The 26,578-nt window shown below is 41.1% G+C and overlaps 1 protein-coding gene across 2 annotated transcripts in view; it reads left to right on the forward strand.

Moving 5' to 3' along the window:
• Positions 1-26,578, forward strand: part of BRINP1 (BMP/retinoic acid inducible neural specific 1) — a 371,033-nt gene that overhangs the window by 330,649 nt on the left and 13,806 nt on the right. For both annotated transcript variants that reach the window (XM_073573121.1, XM_073573122.1), the window contains one exon: positions 20,290-20,512. In XM_073573121.1, coding sequence (XP_073429222.1) covers positions 20,290-20,512 — 223 coding nt within the window. The remainder of the gene's footprint in view (positions 1-20,289; positions 20,513-26,578) is intronic.

Consider the following 26,578-nt stretch of genomic DNA (forward strand, 5'->3'; position numbering starts at 1 on the left):
CATATGGTGGAAGTAGCGGTGGACAGGGCGGACTGAGAGAGGGTTGATGATGGTGATGGAGTTGGTGTTCTTTCTGATGGCCTAGAATCAGTCTTTCGTTGATATAACAGTGGGATTCCCTGACTGCTGTGGCCTTGCAACGACACCTCAACATTTGCTGCTATGCTACCCGGTGGCCTTACAGTGGGGGAAACAATGTAACGTTGCTGACGACCTTCGTTGTGACCAGTTGCACATGAGGTTTGGTGTTGTGTCCACGCTTGCAAGTGCATGGTGGGTAAATGTCTAAGCATGCAACTGGTATTCAAATTTTTCAGATTTTTCCCTCGGCTAAAGGTCTTTGCGCACTTCTTACAGATAACCTTGGCCTGATCATGAGGATTTTGTTCAAAAAAGTGCCACACTGCACTCTTCCTACTTTGGCAGACATTTTGCGGCCTAGCACGCTGTGATCTTTTGACCCTCTGGACAAGCTGTCCAGCAACTCTTTTGATTTTTGGAACCTGTCTTTGGAGTGCTCCAGACCTGCCAGATAACAGCTGATGCGATGTCAATGTCTGCTGTGGATGCTCCTCATCTGAGCTATTGGAAGCAGCACCCTCTTCCCCCAATGGATGCCAATCTGGGTCAACAACTGGGTCATCCATCACCTCCTCTTCAATGTCATGTGCACCTTCCTCTGTGTCACCGTGTATGGTGGTATAGTGTGCGGGAAGGGGCACCTGAGTCTCATCAGGGTCAGAATCTGGCTCTGTACACTGCGAGGACAATGTAGTGCTCTGAGTGAATGTACCAGCAGAATCATCCATCAGCGGCTGTGCATCAGTGCACTCCATGTCAGATTCATCTTGGCCTGGGTAATTCACCATTTCACTTGATAATCCAGACATGGTATGTGAAAACAGCTCCATGGAGTAATCAGTAGTATGGCCTGCGTCATCCTTCAATCTTGGTTGGGGTGAAGGACACAAGGAAAGGTGTGGTTCATGAACATGAGCCTCCAATGACGACTCAGTGCTTTTACTTTTTACAACTGAAGAAGAGGAGGCGATAGAGCTGGAGGCTGAGTCAGCAATGTAAGACAAAACTTTTTCCTGATGCTCTGGCTTTAACCCTCTGTCAGGCGCAATATAGATTCTCCTCAGTTCATGCGCAATGTGCCTGACAAGCACAGGTCAGAAAACCACCTATAGTAGCTACATATTTCAATTTCAGGACTATAGAAGTAGTCAGTGACCTTCATAGGAATGTATTAAAAGAGATTACACCAAATCAGATGCAAAAAAAAACATTTATTAACCATAAACTTATTAAAACTAAAAGTACCACTTTTCGGTAGTACCGCCAAATAGGCTCCAGTTACCTTTACTTAACTATTGCTTAAATATAAAATTATGGAAAAAAACTTTAAGGATATTGCACTTAGATGTTACTTAATTATTTTCTACTCATCTTCAGTGGTTTCAATTGCAGCAGAAGCAGCACAGGTACACTTAGAAAAGCAAGGCTGGCAGACGAAAGTTGCATGGGAAAGGCAGATTGATTCTTTACATATTTTGCAGTCATATTTAGAAAGCCTTCTGAAACCAGATACAAAATGAGCAGGTAGTACAACTGCGTCTTTTAGAAGGTGGTAGAGTCGGTGTTTGTTCTGGAATGTCCTTGGGACGTCCTTTGTATTTTTATCTTTGCCCAAATAATAAGCTAGATCTGTGTCTGTTTCCTCTGTATCAGTGTCATCACCATCCTGCTCTGTTCCAGAATCAGTGTTACATTCTGCTACCTCATCTTCAGATGAAATGTCACTAGATTCCTCTAAATCCTCAGTTACTGCTGGTTCTTCCTCATCATCTTCTAACAAAAAAATCTTCATTTCTTCTAAATGAAGGGGTTTAGATGAATCATACTGTTTTCTGGCCATTGCAGCAGAAAATCTGAAGCAAGAGAGAAAGAGTATGTGTTAGGGCGCAATGTGCCTTAGAAGCCACCCTCCTTTTGTCTAAGAAAACAGTACTTATGTACACTAACTTAGCATTAATCCTTCATAAAACAAGCTAAATACACAATCGTGATGAATAAAAAAAGAAAATACTAACCTTTCAATTTGTGTTGAAATCAGGCGCAATGTGCCTGAGAAGCCAAAGTGTTGATATCTGCTCACTAGAAGGTCTGCTGAGTCACTGTGATATCAGGTTTCACAGAGCCTGTAGAGTCAGGAGATAACTAGGAGGGGTGGGGTTTTCTGATAAGTGGGCAAGGAGAGAGAAGTGAAACTAATTACTGTGTGCCTGTCAGATCTATTGCGCCTGACGGAGGGTTAAAAGCGGTTTGCCAACTCCTAGAAAACTAAGCCTTCGAAGCCTTATGGAGCCAGACGATGACGCAGGCTCAACACCTCCTGCATTCGGTCCTATTTTGCTCCTGCCACTACCATCAGATCCACCACCAACACCATCATTACCAGCTGCCAACCCCCGCCCAATTCCACGGCCTCTTCCACCAGACTTCCTCATTTTTTGTAGAAATGTAGACAAAATCCAACAAACTATATAGTAATGTAAAACAAGGTACAAGGTTTCTATAGGACAGGGGAGATTTTGAATTTCTGCACACACTAGTGGACACTGGACACTTGTGGATGGTGTGAGGCCCACTGAATATCTGAGCGCTATGTCACAGGCTCGATGGCACAGCTGTGACAAAAGTGACTAGAGGATAAGGGAGATTGGATTGCTTTTAAAAAAGCAGTTTGCAGAGCAGTGGGTAAACAGCAATGCAGCGGTCAGGAAGCCTTAGAAGGCAGCCCAACAACCAACACCACTGATACACCACAATATAGCCTCCCCTTGCACTGCACACACAGTGACTGGTGTGTTGTACAGGCACAATCGCTAGCAGCAGAAGCAGTTTTTTTTTCTTCTTCCCTGCCTAACGCTCTCCGTACAGAATCAGCAGCAACCTCTCCCTATGCTAAGATCGGCAGAAGTAAGATGGCGGTCGGCGTGCACGCCCTTTTATACCCCCTGTGACGCCCACCAAAGCAAGCCAATCACTTGCATGCCCTTTTGAAAGATGGTGGTGACCCGTGCCTATGTCATCACGTTGCCCACAGTGTCCGTGGATCCTGATTGGCTGAAAAAGAGCGCAAAACAAACTTTTGAAACGCGACTTTGGCGCGTAAGTCGCCGACCTCGTGGCCGACCTCATCCTAGGGTCGGGTTTCGTTTCATGAAACCCGACTTTGCAAAAGTCGGCGACTTTTGAAATTTTTCGACCCGTTTCGCTCAACTCTAGTAACGAGTACAGCGAGTCCGAATACTACAGTACTCAGTCATCCCTAATCGTGACACATATTGGATAAATAGGATGCAGATATACAGAATATCAAACATCTTTGGTTTACAAAGTATTTTGTATAGTAGAATGAAGTCGTGAATATTTTTTCTACTGCTTACTGAAGCAGAGATGTGTTAAAATAAGCTTCATTCTAGAAATAATATAATCTATTTTAACACATGGTTTCCCCTAATTGTATCGAGGCTCTGATTGTTCTCTAACTAAAATCAAATAAGGTTCCAGAAATAATTTCTTTATATTGCTCATTATCCTTATTGAATGAATTTTCTGACGTAACTTGCCAACAGATTGCATTTTTTTCTTCCCAGAGATTCTTACACAGCATTAATTAGATTTTATGTGCAATTGTAACTGTACAGTGTGAATATGATCTGCCCCTTAATGTACTTATTCTTTTTTTTTTAAATAACCATCGTTCGTAAAATTATGTCTTGGTCCGTTTAGATGATGAAAATCCTCCAACCATGGTTCATGAACATTTGATTAAAGTTATTTGACTGTGAAAACTTACATAAAAATATTGCTTTATTGGGCTTAGGCTCTGTTGAAATCTGCAATGGATATTTCGGCCAGAGAGTAAATAATAAAGCGCAGAGAATTTTTCTCCTCTTTGTGCTGACAAGCAGCAGAAATGACATTTTGCTTTGGTTTAACCCATACAAAAAAAGAACTATAACATAAAAAAATCACTTTCAGAAAACTTTACATGGCCACAATATGCCAGAACAATGCTTTCTACTGAACTCTAAGATTCTATGTCTAATTTAATGTTTGTGGTTGCAATACCAACCTGAAAAAACAAGAGTAATAAATAGAAAAACTCAAGAGTCTTAAAATGCTGACCTAATATGGGATTTAAAGAAGCAAAAAGATTTATCAGAAAAAAAGTTTTTAGCACCATCACAGTTTTTCCTGGTTGCTATATGTCCTATCTAAGGGCAGCAATTTTAGATCAGTGACATAGAACTACTGTTTTCTACAGAGTCTTGGTGTATCCTATGTAATGGAGCTTCAGTCTATCTCTTTACCTCTTACTTGTGATAGGTTTATCCCTGTCAGCTCTTCCAAGCAGGAGGCAGCGGACAGCTGTATAGGAATACCGTGCAAAACTTTAACACAACACACACAGATAACACATACAGGGTGGGCCATTTTTATGGATACACTTAAATAAAATGGGAATGGTTTGTGATATCAACTTCCTGCTTGTGGCGCATTAGTATATTGGAGGGGGAAACTTTTCAAGATGGGTGGTGACCATGGCGGCCATTTTGAAGTCGGCCAATGTGGATCCAACTTTATTTTTTTCACTGGAAAGAGGGTCATGTGACACATCAAACTTATTGAGAAATTCACAAGAAAAACAATAGTGTGCTTGGATTTTACGTAACATTATTCTTTCATGAGTTATTTAGAAGTTTATGACCACTTATAAAATTTGTTAAAAGTGCTGCCCATTGTGTTGGATTGTCAATGCAACCCTCCTCCCGCTCTTGACACACTGATAGTAACACCGCAGAAGAAATGCTAGCACAGGCTTCCAGTATCCGTTGTTTCAGATGCTGCACATCTCGTATCTTCACAGCATAGACAATTGCCTTCAGATGACCCCAAAGATAAATGTCTAAGGGGGTCAGATCGGGAGACCTTGGTGGCCATTCAACTGGCCCACGACGACCAATCCACTTTCCAGGAAACTGTTCATGTCGGAATGCTCGGACCTGACACCCATTATGTGGTGGTGCACCATCTTGCCGAGCGTTCCTACAAGAACAGTTTCATACAGTAATGCATGCATACAGAAATTAACAAAAATCGCCATTATAAAAGTATCTGAAAAAGTGCATTCATCTAAAACACATATATACAGTATGTACACGTAACATCTAGTATACGACTATTAATTGAGCTATTGTCTTGTGCCGTTCATACATGAAGTCAAACTGTGCTTTTAAATCTACCCGTCACCAATTATGTCTACATTTTAGATACAATTTAGAAGAGCTCAGTTTATAACAATTCTAAGATAGAAAGGACAACAGTTGTAAGCAAGTGGTGTGTAATCCAAACATAAATAGAGATAATTATCCTTCCATGCTATAATGGAATCCTTGCTTCTTCCGAAGATTTGCTGGGTTTGATAAATATAATCCCACAGGGAAGAGAATTCAGGGAAAATGAGATAGTTTGCCAAGTGAAATGGCAGAATGTCAATGAAACAATCTTACATTTTACGTGAAGGCAGGATATTGCAATTATTTTTCTCAATTGCATCCATATATTCATGCTGTCATTGAGGCACTCAGATGGCAACATTGTTTTACACTGAACACTGTATGCTTCCTTAACCACAGCGACAATTCAGTACATTTGAAACCTTGTTTTTAGAGTGTCATAGATTGTAAGGTTAAAGGTAGACATAACTCCATGGAGTCCAACTCATAAACTATACATAAATATATATATATATATACATTTAAAATTTAAAAAAGTAATTTCTACATTGTTAACCCCTTCACGCCGTGGCCATTTTCCATTTTTTTATTTTCGGTTTTTTTCCTCTCCTTTTCCAAACACTATAACTTTTTCATTTTTCCATCTATGAGAGTTTATTTTTTGCAGGTTGAGTTGTTGCCATTTTCCAAGACCCAAAATGTTTGAATTTTTTTTTTTTTTAAATCTGGGGCTATGTGAAAGGATTATTTTTTACATCCTGATTATGTAAATGTTTTCAATGATAACATTTTGGGGTACATACAATGTTTTGATTGGCTTTTATTGCATTTTATTTAATTTCCCACATAAATGTTCTTTTAGGCCCAAATTTTGCAATTTCACAATAGTGACAGGAGAAAATGCACCATAAAATTTGTTTTGCAATTTATCCACAGTACTCTGATACCCAATAGGTGGAGGAAAATTACTGTTTGGGCACATGTAAGGGCCATATAACTTTTTGAAAGCAAAACTTGCTGGAATCATTAGCTGACTCCATGTTGTGTTTTGGAGAGCCCCTGATGTGCCTAAACAGTGGAAACATCCCCACAAGTGACACCATTTTGGAAACTAGACCCCTGAAGGAATGTATCTAGATCTTGAACCCCCAGGTGCTTCACAGAATTTTATAAAGTTGAGCTGTGAAAATAAAAAACTACTGTTATGGTTTGCAGGTGCCATGTAACACTGGCAGAGCCCCTGGGGTGCCAGAACAGCACAACCCCCCATAAGTGACCCCGATTTACAAATTGCACAAAATTCATCAAAGAGTGCATTGTTCATATTGACACCACTGATGTGTTGCATAATTTTATACCATTGGGCAGTGAATTTTTTTTTTTACCGTATATACTCGTATAAGCCGACCCGTGTATAAGCCGACCCCCCTAATTTTGCCACAAAAAACTGGGAAAACTTATTGACTCGCGTATAAGCCTAGGGTTAAATGGTGGTCCAAGAAGATGCTCCATAGATAAAACCCACCATATGCTGCTGCACAAAGGTTAATGCTGGCCCAAGAAAATGCTCTATAAATACTCCCCATATTCTGCTGCACAAGAGTTAATGCTGCCCCATAAGATGCTCCATAAATACCCCCCCATAATATGCTGTGCACAAGGGTTAATACTGCTCCATAAAAATGCTCCATAAATACCCCCCATATGCTGCTACACAAGGGTTAATGCTGCCGCATAAGGTGCTCCATAAATACCCCCCATATGCTGCTGCACAAGGGTTAATGCTGCCCTATAAATACCCCCATATGCTGCTGCACAAGGGTTAATGCTGCCCCATAAATACCCCCCATATGCTGCTGCACAAGGGTTAATGCTGCCCTATAAATACCCCCATATGCTGCTGCACAAGGGTTAATGCTGCCCCATAAATACCCCCATATGCTGCTGAACAAGGGTTAATGCTGCCCCATAAATACCCCCCATATGCTGCTGCACAAGGGTTAATGCTGCCCTATAAATACCCCCATATGCTGCTGCACAAGGGTTAATGCTGCCCCATAAATACCCCCCATATGCTGCTGCACAAGGGTTAATGCTGCCCCATAAATAACCCTCATATGCTGCTGCACAAGGGTTAATGCTGCCCCATAAGGTGTTCCATATATACTCCTTATTTGCTGCTGCTGCAATAATAAAAATGACATACTCACCTCTCCGTCACTGGGAGGCCAGGTGACGGTGTCCTGAGCCCCCGGCACTGGCGATATTCACCTGTCCCTGTTCCATTGCAATCCACCACTCTGTCTCCTGGCTCTCTGCAGTGACAGCAGAGAGCGCACACTGACTACATCATCGCGCCCTCTGCCATCAAAGCAGGAGGACCCGGAGACACAGCGGTGCACGGCTTGGAATGGGGACAGGTGAATATTACTCTGCCCCCGTCATACTCACCTCTCCTGGCACTTCTCTGCAGCCTCTGCTTCTCCTCTGCCGTCTGCTTCCTGCATTCAGATGGTCAAGTGGTACCGCTCATTAAACTCATAAATATGCACATATTCATGAGTTTAATGAGCGGTACCAGGTGACCGCTGAATGCAGGAAGCAGACGGCAGAGGAAGAAGCAGAAGCTGCAGAGAAGTGCCAGGAGAGGTGAGTATGATCTCTGACATCCCCGCTCCCCCGGTACATGACTCACGTATAAGCCGAGAGGGGGATTTTCAGCCCAAAAAAATGTGCTGAAAATCTCGGCTTATACACGAGTATGTACAGTACATTTTTACTACAAAAATTTTGTTTTAGCCCCAGATTTTCAAAAGGGCAAATGGGTAAAAATGTTACCATAATTTTTTGCTTAATTTAAAACAGCAGAATCTCTCCATCTAGTTATCCCATTTTGGAAATTATACCCCTCTGGGAATTTATCCACAGGTGTAGTGATAAACTTCCATGAAGCCCTTGTGGGTTCAAAGTTCTCACCACATATCTAGATAAGTTCCTTGGGGGTATAGTTTCCAAAATGGGGTCACTTGTGGGGAGTTTCCACTGTTTAGGCACAACAGTGGTTCTCCAAATGCGATATGGCGTCCGATCTCAATTCCAGCCAATTTTGCGTTGAAAAAGTCAAACATCACTCCTTCCCTTCCGAGCTCTGCCATGCGCCGAAACAGTGGTTTCCCCCACATATCAGGTATCAGCGTACTCAGGACAAATTGTGCATTAACATTTGCCATCCAAGTTCTCCTGTTACCCTTGGTGAAATAAAAAAAATTGGACCTGAAGTAATTTTTTTGTGAAAAAAGTTAAATGTTCATTTTTTTTAAACATTCAAAAAATTCCTGTGAAGTACCTGAAGGGTTAATAAACTTCTTGAATGTGGTTTTGAGCACCTAGAGGGGTGCAGTTTTTAGAATAGTATCACTTTGGGGTATTTTCTATCATATAGACTCCTTTAAATTGACTTCAGTTGTGATGTGGTCCCTAAAAAGAAATGGTGTTGTAAAAATGAGAAATCGCTGGTCAACTTTTAACCCTTATAACTTCTTAAAATAAAAAAAATTTGGTTCCAAAATTTTGCCGATGTAAAGTAAACATGTGGGAAATGTTACTTATTAAGATTTTTGTGTGCCATATCTCAGTGATTTAAGGGCATAAAAATTCAAAGTTGGAAAATTGTGAAATTTTCACCAAATTTCCGTTTTTTTCCACAAATAAATGCAAGTCATATCAATGAAATTTTACCACTAACATGAAGTACAATATGTCACGAGAAAACAGTGTCAGAATCACCGGGATCCATGGAAGCGTTCCAGAGTTATTACCTCATAAAGGGACAGTGGTCAGAATTGTAAAAATTTGCCCGGTCATTAACATGCACACCACCCTTGGGGGTAAAGGGGTTAATGGAAAAAAAAGAACTTTTTGAATTTACCAAATGGCTGCAATGAAACAAAGAGTGAAAAATTTAAAGAGGTCGGAATACTTTCCGTACCCACTGTATGTATGTGTATATATATATATACTGTATATATATATTATATATATATATATATATATAGTGGTGTAGTGACCACTGTGTCAGTTAGGGGGCGCTGTGCGCGTGTCCCAGGACAGGCGTATAAGCATTTCTATTGTACTGATAGGTGTAGGATGCTGAATGATCATAATGTGTATCAAGGTGGGTGGCCTTGAGATGGAGACTGATGCGTGTGTTGAGCAGCAGTGATACGGCTGAGGTGCTGTGGCAATGTGTCAGGGAGAAGTCTCCAGGTAACTAGGGAGACGGACAGGCCTAGTTACCTACAAACCCACCCAGGGGGTGTGTTTAGTACTGTCGCGTCCGTCTGCGGTCTGGGCTGCAGACAGACAGCGCCCCGAGTAGCACCGACACCCTTTACCCCTATACAGGGATCTGGATTTACTGCAGAGCCCAGGAAGCGCTGTCTGAACAGGAGCAGAGTGCCAGAGCAGAACGGTCGCAATAGAACAGCAGGAAGGGAGCCAAAAATGGAGACGGAAACCAGGCGAGCAGCGGAGGTACAGAAACGGCAGGCAGAGGCAGAGTCGAGAGTCCAGGCAGAGGTCAAAAACCGGGAGAGTAGCGGAGGTACAAAATCATCAGGTAGTAGAGGGGTCAGGAATCCAGGCCAAGGTCAGCGTCAGTAATCAGGAGAAATGCAAGGTACAAAAACGGCAGGCAACAGAGTAGTCAGAAGTTCAGGCTGAGGTCGGAGTTAACGATAGGCAATCACAAGTAACACGTAGGGGAACCAAGAATATATCCGGCGGCTTGCAAGCCCAGTCCCAAGGTATTTGAGGGATCAGGTCGTCCCTCACAGGCTCCCGGGCTGGTGATGTCATCAGGACCGCCCCCAGGACCAGACCTGATGATGATGCACCAGCCCCTTCATGACTGACAGAGGAGCGGAGTCTGCGTCCAGTAGACGCCTGCGCAGAAGCCCTTTCATTGTTGCCGCCCTCACTCGGGCGCGAGCCACGGCGCCTCCTAGTGGTTGAGGGCGGAACAGCAGGCCCCGAGATCGACGACGACATGTCAGTCCGGCGTCTCCTGGTGGCCGAGGCCTGGACAGCAGGCCCCGAGCCCGAGGGCGGCATGACAGTCCGTCGCCTCCTAGTGGCTGAGGGCGGAACAGCGGGCCCCGAGTCTGACGGCGACGTGACAATACCCCCCTCTCCAGGAGGAGCCTCCGGACCCTCAAAACCTGGTTTGTCAGGGTGCAGGAGATGAAATCTCCTAATTAATGCCTTGGCATGGATGTTCCTTGCGGGGACCCAGGACCTCTCCTCCGGGCCGTAGCCCTTCCAGTGTATAAGATACTGTATGGAGTCTCTCACAAGGCGGGAGTCAAGGATACCCTGGACTTCATACTCCAAGGACCCTCCGACCAAAACAGGAGGAGGAGGGGACTGGACAGGGTGAATTGGGGAGCGATACAGTTTGAGGAGAGACTTGTGGAACACGTTAGGTAATTTAAATGACTGCGGAAGTTTCAAACGGAAGGCTACCGGGTTAACCACTTCTATAATTTCATATGGGCCGATAAATCTGGGACCCAGTTTGGCAGACGGTACTTTCAGTTTGATGTTTTTAGTCGAAAGCCAAACCTTGTCCCCAACCCCCAAGTGTGGCCCCTTGGACCGTCGTTTGTTTGCAGCTGAAGCCAGTCTAACTTGAGCCCCTTTCAAATTTGTATTTACTTCAGACCATATTGTTTTCAAGTGATGTATGTTTTTCTCTACCCCAGGGAGCTCCGACATCCTAGCCGAGAACGACCCAAAGCGCGGATGCAATCCAAGGTTACAAAAAAAGGGGTAGTTTTAATGGAGTCCTGGTAGCGATTATTTAAGGCAAACTCAGCCAATGGCAGATGTTCTACCCAGTCGGACTGGTGTCCTGACACGTAACAACGGAGGTATTGCTCCAGAGCTTGATTAGCACGTTCGGTTTGCCCATTGGTTTCGGGGTGGTAGGCCGAGGAGAAGGATAACTCAACACCGATGCGTTTACAGAACGCCCTCCAGAATTTTGAGACGAACTGGGTACCTCTGTCGGACACAATATTTGACGGAACACCATGAAGACGTACAATGTGCACAAGGAACAATTTGCTCAAGGTTTCGGAGTTAGGTAAGCCAGACAGGGGAATAAAATGGCACTGTTTGCTGAACCTGTCTACCACCACCCAGATACATGTTTTCCCATCTGAGGTCGGCAGGTCTGTGATGAAGTCCATGGAGATGTGGGTCCATGGACTCTCAGGGGTGGGCAAGGACTGAAGCCAGCCAGCAGGGCGATTATGGGTGGATTTGGCGCGGGCACAGACTTCACATGCTGAAACATAGTTCTTACAGTCCTTGACCACCGTCGGCCACCAAAAGTTCCTAGTTACCAACCTGGTGGTATTGTTGAGCCCAGGATGACCTGCCAGAACAGAGTCATGTGACTCTTTAAGAACTTGAAGGCGAAAGGAATTCGGAACAAACAATTTTTTGGGGGGTGTAGTGTCAGGAGCTCGTTCTGGAGACCTACGGATCTCCTCCAGAAGGTCCAAGGAAACTGCCGACACGACGATCCCATTGGCTAATATCGGAACGGGTTCACAGTCTTCGGCTTGTGTGGGGCAAAAACTGCGAGAGAGGGCATCGGCCCTCACATTTTTCGTGCCAGGGCGAAAGGTGATTAAAAAATTGAACCTTGAAAAGAACAAGGCCCACCTGGCCTGCCTGGAATTCAGTCTTTTAGCTGACTCCAGGTAGGTCAGGTTTTTGTGGTCTGTAATGACGGTGACCTTGTGTTTGGCGCCTTCGAGAAAGTGACGCCATTCCTCGAAGGCCCATTTGATTGCTAGTAATTCCCGATTCCCAATATCATAGTTCTTCTCTGTGGCAGAGAACTTTCGGGAAAAAAAAGCACATGGGCGCAGCTGAGTGAGGGCTGCTGTGCCTTGCGATAGCACTGCTCCCTCTCCGACTTCGGAGGCATCCACCTCCACAATAAATGGGCGGTCTAAGTCAGGTTGTACTAAAACCGGGTTGGCCACAAAGCATTCTTTTAACATAGAAAATGCATGAATGGCCTCGGGATTCCAGTTGGTCACGTCCGCCCCCTTTCGGGTTAGATCCGTGAGTGGCTTGGCAATCTCAGAAAAACTCCTGATAAACTTACGGTAGTAATTGGCAAATCCCAAAAATCGCTGCAATGCTTTCAGCGATTTGGGTTGCACCCACGCCTTAATAGGTTGGATCTTGGCAGGATCCATGCGGAACCCCCTGCCTGAGACCATGTACCCCAAAAATTGTACCTCCTCAGCGAAAAAGATACATTTCTCCAACTTAGCAAACAAGGAGTTCTCCCGCAGTCTCTGCAGTACTGAACGGACGTGTTGAGCATGTGTCACAGGGTCAGTGGAGTAAATCAAAATGTCATCCAAGTACACAACGACATACACACCACAGATGTCCCTGAAAATATCGTTAACAAAGTGCTGAAACACTGCAGGAGCATTGCTGAGTCCGAAAGGCATTACTAGGTACTCAAAGTGACCAAGAGGTGTATTAAACGCTGTCTTCCACTCATCGCCGTCTCTTATGCGGATTAGATTGTATGCCCCCCTGAGGTCAAGTTTAGTAAACCAACGGGCTCCAATTAGCTGATTAAAAAGATCAGGGATGAGTGGAAGCGGGTACTGGTTCTTTATAGTGATTGCGTTTAATTCCCGGTAGTCAATGCAGGGTCTGAGACCACCATCTTTCTTCTCTACAAAGAAGAACCCAGCTCCAACTGGTGAAATAGATGGTCTAATGAACCCCTTTCTTAAGCTATCCGCTATGTACTCATTCATGGCCTGACGCTCTGGACCAGAGAGATTAAATATTCTCCCTTTTGGAAGACGGGCATCTGGAATTAGGTTTATAGGACAATCATACTCTCTGTGGGGCGGTAGTTTCTCAGACTCTATAACGGAAAAGACATCTCCATAATCCCTGAGAGCAAACGGTATGAAGGGGTGTTTTTTTAGCTTGGTTTGATTTACTGCTACAGACATGCAATTATCCTGGCATTGCGAACTCCAGCGCACCACATCACCCAGGTGCCAGTCAATGACAGGGTTATGTTGACGTAGCCACGGCATTCCCAAAATGACTGCAGAAGATAGATTGTCCAACACAAAAAAGGAAATAAGCTCAGTATGTAGTGCTCCTACTGACATAGTTATCTTAGCAGTAACAAATTTAACCCCCTCCTGAATAATGGATGTGCCATTAATAGCCGTGGTTTTAATTGGAATATTAAGTTTCAGTAGTGGGACACCAAGTTTTTTAGCAGCAAAAGAGTCCATAAAATTCCCTTCTGACCCGCTATTGACATAGGCTTTTAAACACAGAGAATCCTGACCAACATACAATGAAATAGGAAGTAAAACTTTGGCCGCATCTGCGGGCAATACCTGAGCCTCTGCGCAACCATAGCCAGAGCTGCTCAGAGGCTGATGTTCCCGGGGTACGGATCTCTGACGTTCAGCTTTGTCCCTGGGGTCTCCTAACTGCAGCATGCTCGAGCAGGAAGGTGAGACTGATCCTCCAGGCTGTATACTGAGGCTTAGTAACAGGTGTTTTAGTCGAACAATCAGCTCAGGCAAGAGAGGAAAGGAAAAAAAAAATTCAGCGAAACTGTCTTTATATAGGGGTGATATATATATACACACACAAGAGACAGTTTTATTTGGGCCGGATATAATGTCGCGTCCGTCTGTGGTCTGGGCTGCAGACAGACAGCGCCCCGAGTAGCACCGACACCCTTTACCCCTATACAGGGATCTGGATTTACTGCAGAGCCCAGGAAGCGCTGTCTGAACAGGAGCAGAGTGCCAGAGCAGAACGGTCGCAATAGAACAGCAGGAAGGGAGCCAAAAATGGAGACGGAAACCAGGCGAGCAGCGGAGGTACAGAAACGGCAGGCAGAGGCAGAGTCGAGAGTCCAGGCAGAGGTCAAAAACCGGGAGAGTAGCGGAGGTACAAAATCATCAGGTAGTAGAGGGGTCAGGAATCCAGGCCAAGGTCAGCGTCAGTAATCAGGAGAAATGCAAGGTACAAAAACGGCAGGCAACAGAGTAGTCAGAAGTTCAGGCTGAGGTCGGAGTTAACGATAGGCAATCACAAGTAACACGTAGGGGAACCAAGAATATATCCGGCGGCTTGCAAGCCCAGTCCCAAGGTATTTGAGGGATCAGGTCGTCCCTCACAGGCTCCCGGGCTGGTGATGTCATCAGGACCGCCCCCAGGACCAGACCTGATGATGATGCACCAGCCCCTTCATGACTGACAGAGGAGCGGAGTCTGCGTCCAGTAGACGCCTGCGCAGAAGCCCTTTCATTGTTGCCGCCCTCACTCGGGCGCGAGCCACGGCGCCTCCTAGTGGTTGAGGGCGGAACAGCAGGCCCCGAGATCGACGACATGTCAGTCCGGCGTCTCCTGGTGGCCGAGGCCTGGACAGCAGGCCCCGAGCCCGAGGGCGGCGTGACAGTCCATCGCCTCCTAGTGGCTGAGGGCGGAACAGCGGGCCCCGAGTCTGACGGCGACGTGACAAGTACACTATAATAAAAGACTGTGAGTGTGTGAAGGACCTGTGATGAGGTCATAGCCATGTGACCCGGTGGGCATGGCTACGGACCATATATGGTGGCCAGGGTAGGTCACAGGTGGTGAATGCAGGGACCCGATTGATCCATATGGAAGGTCTTGTGCAAAGAGATGTCTGTCTTCCTGACAGCATGTGTGGACACAGCGTTTAATGGCTGCAAGTGCCTGAGAGTTCCCAGGGAGAGGGAATGAATGTCTGCAGCATGTAGAAGCAGCCACGAGGTAAAACCCTGACAGGGGATATAATTGTGAGGCTGAAAAGCCTGTGTATTGGACATTGCTAACAGAGTGAAGCTCTGTCATGGACGCTATGCCGTTTATATGAACTTTATGTTGCTGGTCATGGTTTATGATGCCTGAATAAACTGCATGGACTGTTATTGCTTTATGGAAAACCTGTGCCGGATGTGATTTATTGGCTGCCAAGCGAGTGTCCCCTATCTGAATAACAGCGCTACCTCACAATATATTTAGATTGTGAGCCCCATCGGGGACAGTGATGATAATGTGTGCAAATTGTAAAGGGCTGCGGAATATGTTAGCGCTATATAAAAATAAAGATTATTATTAATATATATATATATAATATTATAATTATTTAGTAATTTAAACAAATATTTTTTTTTATTTAGTTTTTCTATGGGACTTTGACCTTTTGCAGTTTGATCGCAGTTATAAAGCTTTGTCTTACATGAGAATTGCAATGGTTTATAAAATGTCAGAGTGGCACTGATACAATCTCGTTAGACCATGCATCGCACATGATGTAACAAGCTTGCTAGCCCTGGTGACCCGGATGTCTTCATGATGATGTAGGGTCATCATGGCAACGATCGGCTCCTCGCGATGACATTGTGGGGTCTCTGAATGGAGGGGAGAGAGCCCCCTCTCTTTCTCTACCTGCTAAATGTTGCAATTGATACCGATCACAGAATTTAGGGGGTTAAACTGTTGGGAGCGGTGCGGGCACCACTCCTGGCAGTAAGAGCCAGGTATGAGCTTCCCAAGCTGGATAGGTGGATACCTCTTTGGTGGTAAAGGGGTTAAAAGAAGTAACTTCTTTCAGATGTTTTTCACGAGGAAGACGCTCACTACTTTAAAATACGATCAGTTATTTTGTATGCATTTTTTCATTGTTTCCACCTAAAAAATATTATCTACGCTTTTCTAATTTGTTTATGGATATCAAAGATGTTCAGGAAAATGCAAGAAAAAAAGGCAGGAAAAAAAAACACAATGGAAAAACGATGGAAAAAAGGTTTAACGAATAGATGCTTCAGGACTAAAAGGAAAAATTCCTTAGAAAAGCAGAGATTCCTGAAGCATGTTTACTTAAAAATTATCATTTTTGACTGGTGAAAAAAGATGCAGTGTGAACATACCTTTAAAATAAGAAATAGCTGCTGAAAGCTTTAAGTTTTTACCTATGTTAAGGACAGGAGCTTTTTCTTGCCTCTGTACATTACATACAATGTGCAGAAATAAAATTGATCCCAGAACCCAGCACTGTAAGCAACAGTACTAATCACTGAGTCACAATGCTACCCACTGTACAGTGCTAATCACTGAGCCACTGTTATTTTAGGATATAGAGTGGGGAGGTGATTTTATGTTTTTTCTTTAATATTGTTAATACCCATTGTTTAGCCTGCCATAGTAGAATTTACCACGTGATCACTTGATTGCTTACATATACTGGAATATTTTAGCCTTGCAGTTTAGTGTAAAAATCACAATAACCTACAAGATTGCACCACTGACCTGCCATTTCCTACTAAACCCAGAGGCTAAGGTTCATGGAAGTAAAAAAAAAAAATTGGCAAAAGGGTAAATAAGCTCCCAGCTGCAATGGCAACCCATCAGCACTCCGCAAATGAGCTGCAGTAGGGACGATGGTCTCCATAATGGACTAGAAAGAGGCATTTAGTGATTGAACAGCAACAATTGAAATCAGCTCAGATCACTGCGGTCAGAGGCAGGTGCCGGCTGTGTAACACAGCTGCCACCTGCCCTATATAAAGTGAGCTCTGCTCTTGAACCTCTTCTATAGACCTGTGCCCAATGAGAGATGTCCATATACGTTACATGCCGGGAGGGGATTAAAGTGATAGTTTTTATTTTTTGTTAATTTATTTAATGAGCAAGCATAGGCTACATACAGCAAAGACAGACCTACGGGGGGAACCCTAAAGTGTCCACAGATAAGAAATACTGTTATGGCAAGAACAGCAAACCTGGATTATTGTAAAAATGTAGTCAAAAAATGATGATTAAATTTCTTATAAAAAATCACAGAAAAGAAACAGCCTTACTAACACTAGGTCAGATTACCAATCCACTAGCAGACCCCAAAATAAAGACGGGGGCAGCACAGATGCAAAATACTGCTGGAGCAACCACTCACAGACCTAACAATGCATGGAGGGGGTGGTGGTCTAGTATTAAAAATGTACAGTTGAGGCTGGCATTGGACGCCATTCACACAAATACGTTTAATGCAGTGTCTGGCTTACAGCCTATTGATGACAGACACCCCAAATCACCCAACCAACAGTAACAGGCCTGGCTGCATCCTGCATAAAGAAATGTAAAAATGTGCAATAAAAAGATGAAAAATGAAGTAAAAAATACATGAGGTATTGGTCGATATTTTGGCAAAAATAAGCAAGCTCGCAACCCGCGTCAAGGGTCCTCATGTTTGAGAGGCCCTAAATTAAAAACAGAAGGATATACCCTATATAACAACAACACAATTTTATGGATATTATGTTAAAATCTTAATACCCCGGTAGAGAAATTTCATTGCTGTTGCATAATATACATTGATGTGAGTCTGTTCAGATTGACAGAATAATGGCTTCATGTGCATGTTCCCGCATCGTTTAATATATATTTAATAACTTCAGTCATTTGTGCCACTCTACAAACACATTGTGTGCATTACCCTTAGATGTTAATATCCCTTCATCGGCTGCCTGAAAGGTAGAAAAGACATCAGTGAAATGAGTCATTGATTGTAGAGATGTGGTCCATGACAGTTGGGTTTCCATCCTTTGTGAGTCATTTTGCCAACTTCCCGTGATGATAGAAGAATTGCACACGTCAAAAGAACTCATTGGAAATGATGTTTGGAGCTAATATGTTGGAAAGGTTTAGATTAGAGGGTGAAATTTGTGAATATAATACTATAATATTCTGGGAAACACAGAAGAAGCTCATAATATTCTATAGAGGGATTTAGATAAAAGGATCAGACAGAAGAGCGGCACTTTCAGTTTCGCGCAGATACATATAAGGTGGTACATGTAAGATCCCTGATTATGTGATAAGAAATTACATAATTACATACAGTATATAGTTAAGAAGTAAGAGAGTAAAAAACGAGAAGCAAAAAGCTTCATTGAATTAGAGAGGTCAGAGGTTCCTTTAAGAGATTTCATAAATACATAAAAGGCAATGTGCTTCAACATCAGACAGATGTCAATATGTGAAATTGCATAATTATGTACAGAGCAAGAAACAACTAGGCGAATCTGCCACTGAAAGAAAATTATCGACAGTAGAAGAATATATACTGGATATTACAGAAATCAGTGCCAGGCAGCAGCCGCAAAAGCAACTACAATAATGGAATGCATAAACAGCATGCACATTTATGTACAGGAAGAAGACTTGGGATCCAGATTAAACATTAATGCTTTTTTTTTACTTTTTGAATCTAATGGTATTTGCTAAAAAATTTTTGCTTCAAATTCTTCAAAATGGTAAATACATTTTGAGCCAAGTCAAAAAGGGTGTTTTTTTCTGTCTCAACTTCATAGTGCAAAATGTGAAACAAATATGCAAAGATTCCAGTGGAAAACTGGAGAACGTTTCTAACAAATGTTACAACTTATTGACAAGTAAAAAATAATGAATCAAGCAAAAATAGCTGGAAAGCCTAAACTCCATCCACAATGGCGAATATAGAGAAAAACAGACAAGCATCTATAAAATAGACTTTAAAGTAAAAGTTTGAACTTGGGGCAAACAAAAGAAAGGAACAATCCCCTAAAAACTAAGCAAAAAACAAACTAAAATACATGTATTACTTTTTTATGTATTACTTAGGAGACCAAAGCTGGGCACTCTTTCGTTGTCAGGGTGTAAAGACATAGTTGAAAAAGAAAGTTTAGACTAAGTGAAAAATATTATTTATTGGAATGTCCGATTTTGTGGTCTTTAGGAAAAAAAATAAAAGAAATTCATTACTCAGAAAAGAAGATAATATAGATTAGATCCAATTTATACATTTAAGTATATGAAAACAAAATAAAAAAAAAAGTCATAACTGTTGAAAAAATGACCTGGACCCCACATCCAAAATTTCTATGTTGATTGCCGCTAAGCAAAATTTTCACAAAAATGAACATGAGGTCCTTAGTTTAACATCGTGATCAGAATGTATTAAGCCCACTGCCACGTCACAGTGAACCTCTCATTGGGTCCATGGCCTAAAAGGTGCGGCGCCGTGTGCGACCACCCTCACTGCGACCAGCAGGGCGGGTGAACTGGTGCCTCCCAGCGCCCATAGGACCCACTGAGAGGATCACTGTGACGTTGCAGTTGGCTTAATACATTTTGATCAGAATGTTAAACTAATAACCTCATGTTCAGTTTTGTAAATTTTTTAGATCAACATATGGTTTTTGGATGCGTGGTCCATGTTTTTATTTCTACAGTTCTGGCAAAATAAAAAATTGGGACTTACAAAAAAAAAATATTTGTAGTATGTCGATCTACAAACATAAGTTTAATCATCACATTATAGGACTTTCTTTCACTGTAATAGCAAAATCTAATGACTTTAGTTGTGATTGTGTTATCGTTCTTATGTACGCCTCCAATTCTATATAGAAGTCTCTTTTCTGACAGCTTCTACACAGAATAGACAACAACAAGTGTGCGGTGTTCCTCTGGATTCCTCATTTGAAGTATTACTTCTAGGGGAGAATATTTCTGTAATATAGCACCAGACAGTGGAATTATATGAAGAGCCTAAGGGTCCACTGTGTCTGATATGGGTAATAAGGGATTCATGTCTAGTGCCAGCAAGGAGCCTTTTCCACCTTAAATGTTAAACTATATCGTTCCTTATTGGCTGATTATTGCATGATTGCCAATAAAAGAGCTTTGCTTCTTTTTCCTCCAGCCGTTTTCATACCTCATGGCTCTCCAAAGTCATTTGTGTCTCCATAAGTCACAGCTTTACTTTGTATATCCTTTCTGTTTCTTTATTTGGTTTACGATATTATCTGTATCTTCTTTTATGCCTTCGCAGATGAGTTTAAATCCTTCATGAGACGCTTACCCAACAGTCACTTTTTGAGCATTGGAGCCATCCACCAGCATTGGGGAAATGATTGGGAATTGCAGAATCGGTATAAACTACTACAGGGCTCACTGGAAATACAACGACAAAAGATGCAGCATACAGCACGAAAATTATTTGGCCTTAGCTTACGCTGTCGACACAATCCCAACCACCAGCTACCAAGAGAAAGGTAAATGGGTTCTACTACTGCACAAAGTCTATACATATTGAAGAACACAGACTTTAGTTCCAATCAAATAGACCTTGTCATAAAGTAACTATTCTGGTATAAGTCGGAGCTGACGCTCAATTTGAAGAGAAGTTCCCGTCTATGCCAAATAAACTTCTATTATTTCTCATGATGAAGGTTTCTACTCTAATGACTTTTTACACATAATTATTGCTTTAATACAGGTAAATAGTCGTTTCATAAATACCTCCTTTATAAACTCAAAAAATCTTGTGTAGCGATCGGCGGAAGCAACATCTGATCATTCATTAGTTTTAGAAAACATAGCATTAACCTTTTGCCACAATTAATCAAGACAAAACTAATTCTGCAAAAAGCTGAATTTGGTGACAACATTTTAATACAACCTTATAGCTTATTTTGCGTTTAATGGCTTTTTGTTCTAATCTCTGTGGCTAAGCTGTGATGTCCTTTGACTATCCTGATTAACCACAAAATAGCTGCTGCATTTCCTGCATCTGCTTTTATACAGGCTGTGAGAATTCCTCTTGATTACTATACTATAATATGTGATGTACAATACAAACGCATGGGCCATGCACATACAGTGAACAAGTCGGTAAGACAGTGTTCACACCACCAAGAGACTGGAACACAGAGAAACACAATACAACAAACGTGAAAAATTACTCTGCTGTCAAAATATTTTTTTTTTACAGCAGAGTATTTTTTCACATTTGTTGTATTGTGTTTCTCTGTGTTCCTATAATATGTGATGTGACAGCTACAAGACATTATGGAGAAGCCTGCCGAAGGTCATGTGATCCAGTATTCTGAAATATGTAAAATGGCAATAGCTTTTTATCCGATTCTTGTAACGGGAATCTCAAATTTTTCAAATTCTGTCAGGTTCAACAAAGTTGTAAAAATGTTCCAAAAATTCAATTTGCATCAATTTGATTTGTTTATTTCACCACCATTCAAATGACTGTCCACCCATGTAGAAGACCTGGGACCACCAGAATGAGAGACAGTCTTTATTAGTGGGTCATGGTAAATGCTCATAGAAGGTATTTTCAAACCGGACATCCACTTTGTAATGTGAGGTGTATCTAGGCCTGCACACTCATGGCAGCCCCTTGCCTTTATTAGTGGAGGCCTGCTGCATCCTGCTATATGTGCATTTGTCATCAGATAGGGTTTTGGGAAGACCATATCTTGTGGTGTGAGTTTTTTTTGAATTTTTTCTATGTTAGATGTGCCATAAATCCCAGACACTGTGGCCCAGAGATTGAGCTGGGATGCTATGCAGCTACACTGTCATATGATGATCATGCCTGGATGTTAACACTGCAGTTGAAATCAATGCCAGAGATGGCCAGCATGGAGAGTTTTATATAAAATGCATAGCAAGTCAAGGATCACAACTACAAAGCAGGTGACCACTGCAGCCAATAATGGGCAGTTAGAAAAACTGCATATGGGAAAGTTCTTGTGCAGTGTTCTTCAACAAGAGAAGGCTAATTGTCCAGTCTGGTCACATTATCATCCATCTCTGGCCATTTTGAGAACAGGAGCCTGATAGAGAACAGACCGCACTATCTAACAAGGGATGATTCAAAAAGGAGACAAACCTGTAATACTTACATATTAGAAAGTGCAAAACACATTTTCCATAAGATTATATTCAGAAAGGCAAAATTCACAAACAGTAAGGTTGGCTTTATAGAGTCGTATTTCATGGTCATCGTAAGAGCCGCAATGCCTGCAAAGACCAAGGGTCTGCCGATCTAAGCTTGCATATATAAAGTGGATACAATAAGTCTACACACCCCAGTTAAAATGCTAGTTTTTTTTTCAATGTGAAAAAGTCATACTAAGAAAAATTAAAAACTATGTGGCTACATAAATATGCACACCTTAAACTTAATACTTTGTTGAAGTACACTTTTAATGTATCATAGCAGTCTTTTTGGGTATTAGTCTGTCAGCATGGCAAATCTATAATTGACAATTTTTGACCACTCTTCCTGCCAGTAGTGCTCCTAGTCTGTCAGATTGCGAAGTCATCTCCTGTGGTATAGCACCCTTTTTAAGTCAATCCACTGATTTTCAATTGGATTCAGGTCTGGGTTCTAGCTGGATCATTCCAAAACTTTAATATCATTCCAGTGAAGGCATTCTTTTGTTGATTTTCAGGTATGCTTATGGTCATTGTTGTGCTGAAAGGTAAAATTCCTCTTCGTCTTCAGTTTTTATGAGACCCCTTATGGTTTTGTGTCAAAATTGATTGATATTTGGAACTGTTTATAATTCCCTCCACCTTGACTAATGCCTTAGTTCCAGCTGCTGATAAACAGCCCCAAATCATAATGTTACCTCCACCATACTTTGCTGTGGGTATGGTGTTCTTTTGGCTATATGCAGTGCTGCCATTGCATGAAACATACCTTTTGGAATTTTGGCCAAAAAAGTTCAACCATGGTCTCATCAGACAATAACACGTTTTCCCAAATGCTTTTGTTGGACTTGATATAGGTTTTGGCAAAACATAGCTGGGTTTAAATGTTTTAATTTGTATACAAAGGTTTACATCCTTTCACCTTACCCCATGGGCCAGACACATTAAAAAATGTTGGACATTTTTGTCACATGCAGTACACAATCAGAACTTGCCAAAATATTGTGCAGCTCAGTGAATGCTGCTGCATGTCTCTTAGTAGCTTCCAATTTTCTTCTTATATTTTCATAAACTTTTGAAGGATGTCTACTTCTAGATAATGTCTCTGTTGTGCCAAATTTAAGCCACTTCTTTTAAATATTTTTGTAACCTCCTGATTGATAACTTTCAAAAATGAAATTGCTTTGCTGTGTTGCAAGCTGTTTACAAATCTAAGCTTTTGCTGCAAAATGCAAATAAGAAAATGTCATGAGAGTCTGACTAGAACAGAAACTTTATTTGGAGATAATCAGTATCACTTTTAATTATGGCAGCTGTTTGCTGACTACTATTTATCAGGAGTTTAAATGTGATTGGCTAATTCTAAACACAATCACATCCCCAATGACAATAGGGTGTGCACACTTATGTATTAACATTGTTTTAGTTTTGTTATTTTTATTTTCCCCCTTAAACCAATTTCAGTTTGTCACTCAATGGATTTGCACAATTGATGGTTGATATTAAAGGCAGAAAAAATTCTGAAATGATTCGTCTGTGTTTGATTTTTTACATGACAAAAACCTGGCATTTTATAAAGGGTGTGTAGACTTTTTTAAATCTTCACTGGAAGGCCGCAAAAATGGGTCAAGGGACCTGAACAATTGTGGTCCATGATATACGAATATCTGAACCCATACATAACAAAATAGTCCAAAACTAATAGCCACCTCAATTCAGCATATTATATCTCAATTTCTGCCACAAATTTGTGCAGACATAACAAAGGCAAATAGGCAAAAAATAGATGAATCAATAAAACCAATCATTTATTAATACATTTCATAAAATTCTTTTAACAAGGAAATTTCTAAAAAAAAGGAGTACAAATGTAATGATAGATGCTCACAGAATTAAGCTTTATGCAACATAATCACAGAATGTTTGTTTTTTTTTCTTTTCTTTTTTAATTTTTTTTACATACAAATTATCTCCAAATAGTGTTTATTTCTTAAGCATAAATTCATTAGCTATATTTATATAAACTTCTGTCTAAATATTTTTGGGAAAAGGCCCAATAGTTCTAAAAGCAGAAGAAACACATCCTTGATTAAATAGTGTGAAATACACACTGCTGAAGGTAAATAACAATTGGGTTTAGCTCCCTATACTCTGTGTATACCATGATAATCAAAGACAAGGCTAACTAATCCTTAATGGAGTAATCACAATGCATAAATGCTCAGATAGTAGCGACTTTTGTTCTCAATGTTTCTATGATTAATTACAAATATTTATAAACAAAAATGCATAAGCTTACTTGATTGTGTAAGTATGTATCTAATTGTTGTAACAAAGGAACAACCTAACTGTGTGCGGCAAAGAAAATTTCTCCTTAATGTGAATATATCCAATGCCTAGTGCAGAGAACTACAGGTTAATCATGTGTCCTGCTTAATATGCCAGCTATACTGATTCAATTTGAAATAAGCTATTCCTGCATGATGTAACAATGCAATCCTGTTTGCAATTATACAACAACTTACATGTATAAAACTTCTGCGGCTCTCTCATACACGTGTCTGGTTACCCCGACAGCGCCGTTTCGCCATACTGGCTTCCTCAATAGGGGGCGTATTACGTAATACGCCCCCTATTGAGGTATGGCGAAACGGCGCTGTCGGGGTAACCAGACACGTGTATGAGAGAGCCGCAGAAGTTTTATACATGTAAGTTGTTGTATAATTGCAAACAGGATTGCATTGTTACATCATGCAGGAATAGCTTATTTCAAATTGAATCAGTATAGCTGGCATATTAAGCAGGACACATGATTAACCTGTAGTTCTCTGCACTAGGCATTGGATATATTCACATTAAGGAGAAATTTTCTTTGCCGCACACAGTTAGGTTGTTCCTTTGTTACAACAATTAGATACATACTTACACAATCAAGTAAGCTTATGCATTTTTGTTTATAAATATTTGTAATTAATCATAGAAACATTGAGAACAAAAGTCGCTACTATCTGAGCATTTATGCATTGTGATTACTCCATTAAGGATTAGTTAGCCTTGTCTTTGATTATCATGGTATACACAGAGTATAGGGAGCTAAACCCAATTGTTATTTACCTTCAGCAGTGTGTATTTCACACTATTTAATCAAGGATGTGTTTCTTCTGCTTTTAGAACTATTGGGCCTTTTCCCAAAAATATTTAGACAGAAGTTTATATAAATATAGCTTATGAATTTATGCTTAAGAAATAAACACTATTTGGAGATAATTTGTATGTAAAAAAAATTAAAAAAGAAAAGAAAAAAAAAAAAACATTCTGTGATTATGTTGCATAAAGCTTAATTCTGTGAGCATCTATCATTACATTTGTACTCCTTTTTTTTAGAAATTTCCTTGTTAAAAGAATTTTATGAAATGTATTAATAAATGATTGGTTTTATTGATTCATCTATTTTTTGCCTATTTGCCTTTGTTATGTCTGCACAAATTTGTGGCAGAAATTGAGATAGAATATCTGAACCCAGCCTCAAAACTCATTTTGATTACCGTTTTTGGGCACTACAGTCTTTAGCAAATTCTGTATAACAGTGGACGTTCCAACAGCAAATGTAAGGGGAATCATAGCTTTCCTTGTTAAAGATTATTCATGTGGGTGATTTAGCTTATGATATTAAAAGAAAGCCAAAAACCGAGGATTAGAAATCTGCAATACCAGGAAGCTTATTTCAAACTAGTAGAAGAAAATAAATCAAATCCTCTTCTACATCCATTTTTTTTATAAAATAATTGAAGTCATCTCCTCGTAATATCACAATTTCCTTAATTCTACTTGTCAGTACATTTAGCATGTATTCCTTTTTATGAATCAATAACAATAGAGCTCTGCTTTGATCTATAAGTTTTAGCATTTGCCCAACAACTAGAATTGAAAATATCATTGCTTCTTAGGGTCTCTTAGGAGACTCATAATACCACTGAGATCAGAAATGAGCAAAACCGAAGTTGAATTGAAGACATGTCTTTATAGAATAAGATTTTGTTTTCAAGTGTATATTTATATTTATACTCCTCAACACTAGAATTGTAACACCAAGAAGACAAAGCTGTGGAATTATGGAAATCTCAGGATGATAGATATGGTAATTATGTAATGATGAAAACATGGAAACAAAATTTTCAAAATATCTCGATTTCTTCAGTATAGAGTATGAGCACCACATGCAGAAATAAACTCTTACACTCCTTAGCTGCTATCAATGAGCTTATTAATGGTTGTCTGAGGATTGTTCTCCCACTGAATTCACTTGGGCAAATCTTGAAGATCCTATTCTGGCAGCTACCTTTAAAATTGTTGACCAATGACATCTCAGGTGTGCACAATGGGAG

The sequence above is a fragment of the Dendrobates tinctorius genome, unplaced genomic scaffold (assembly GCF_039654945.1).
Source record: "Dendrobates tinctorius isolate UK_male_01 unplaced genomic scaffold, ASM3965494v1 ptg000034l, whole genome shotgun sequence".
NCBI classification, from domain to species: Eukaryota; Metazoa; Chordata; class Amphibia; order Anura; family Dendrobatidae; genus Dendrobates; species Dendrobates tinctorius.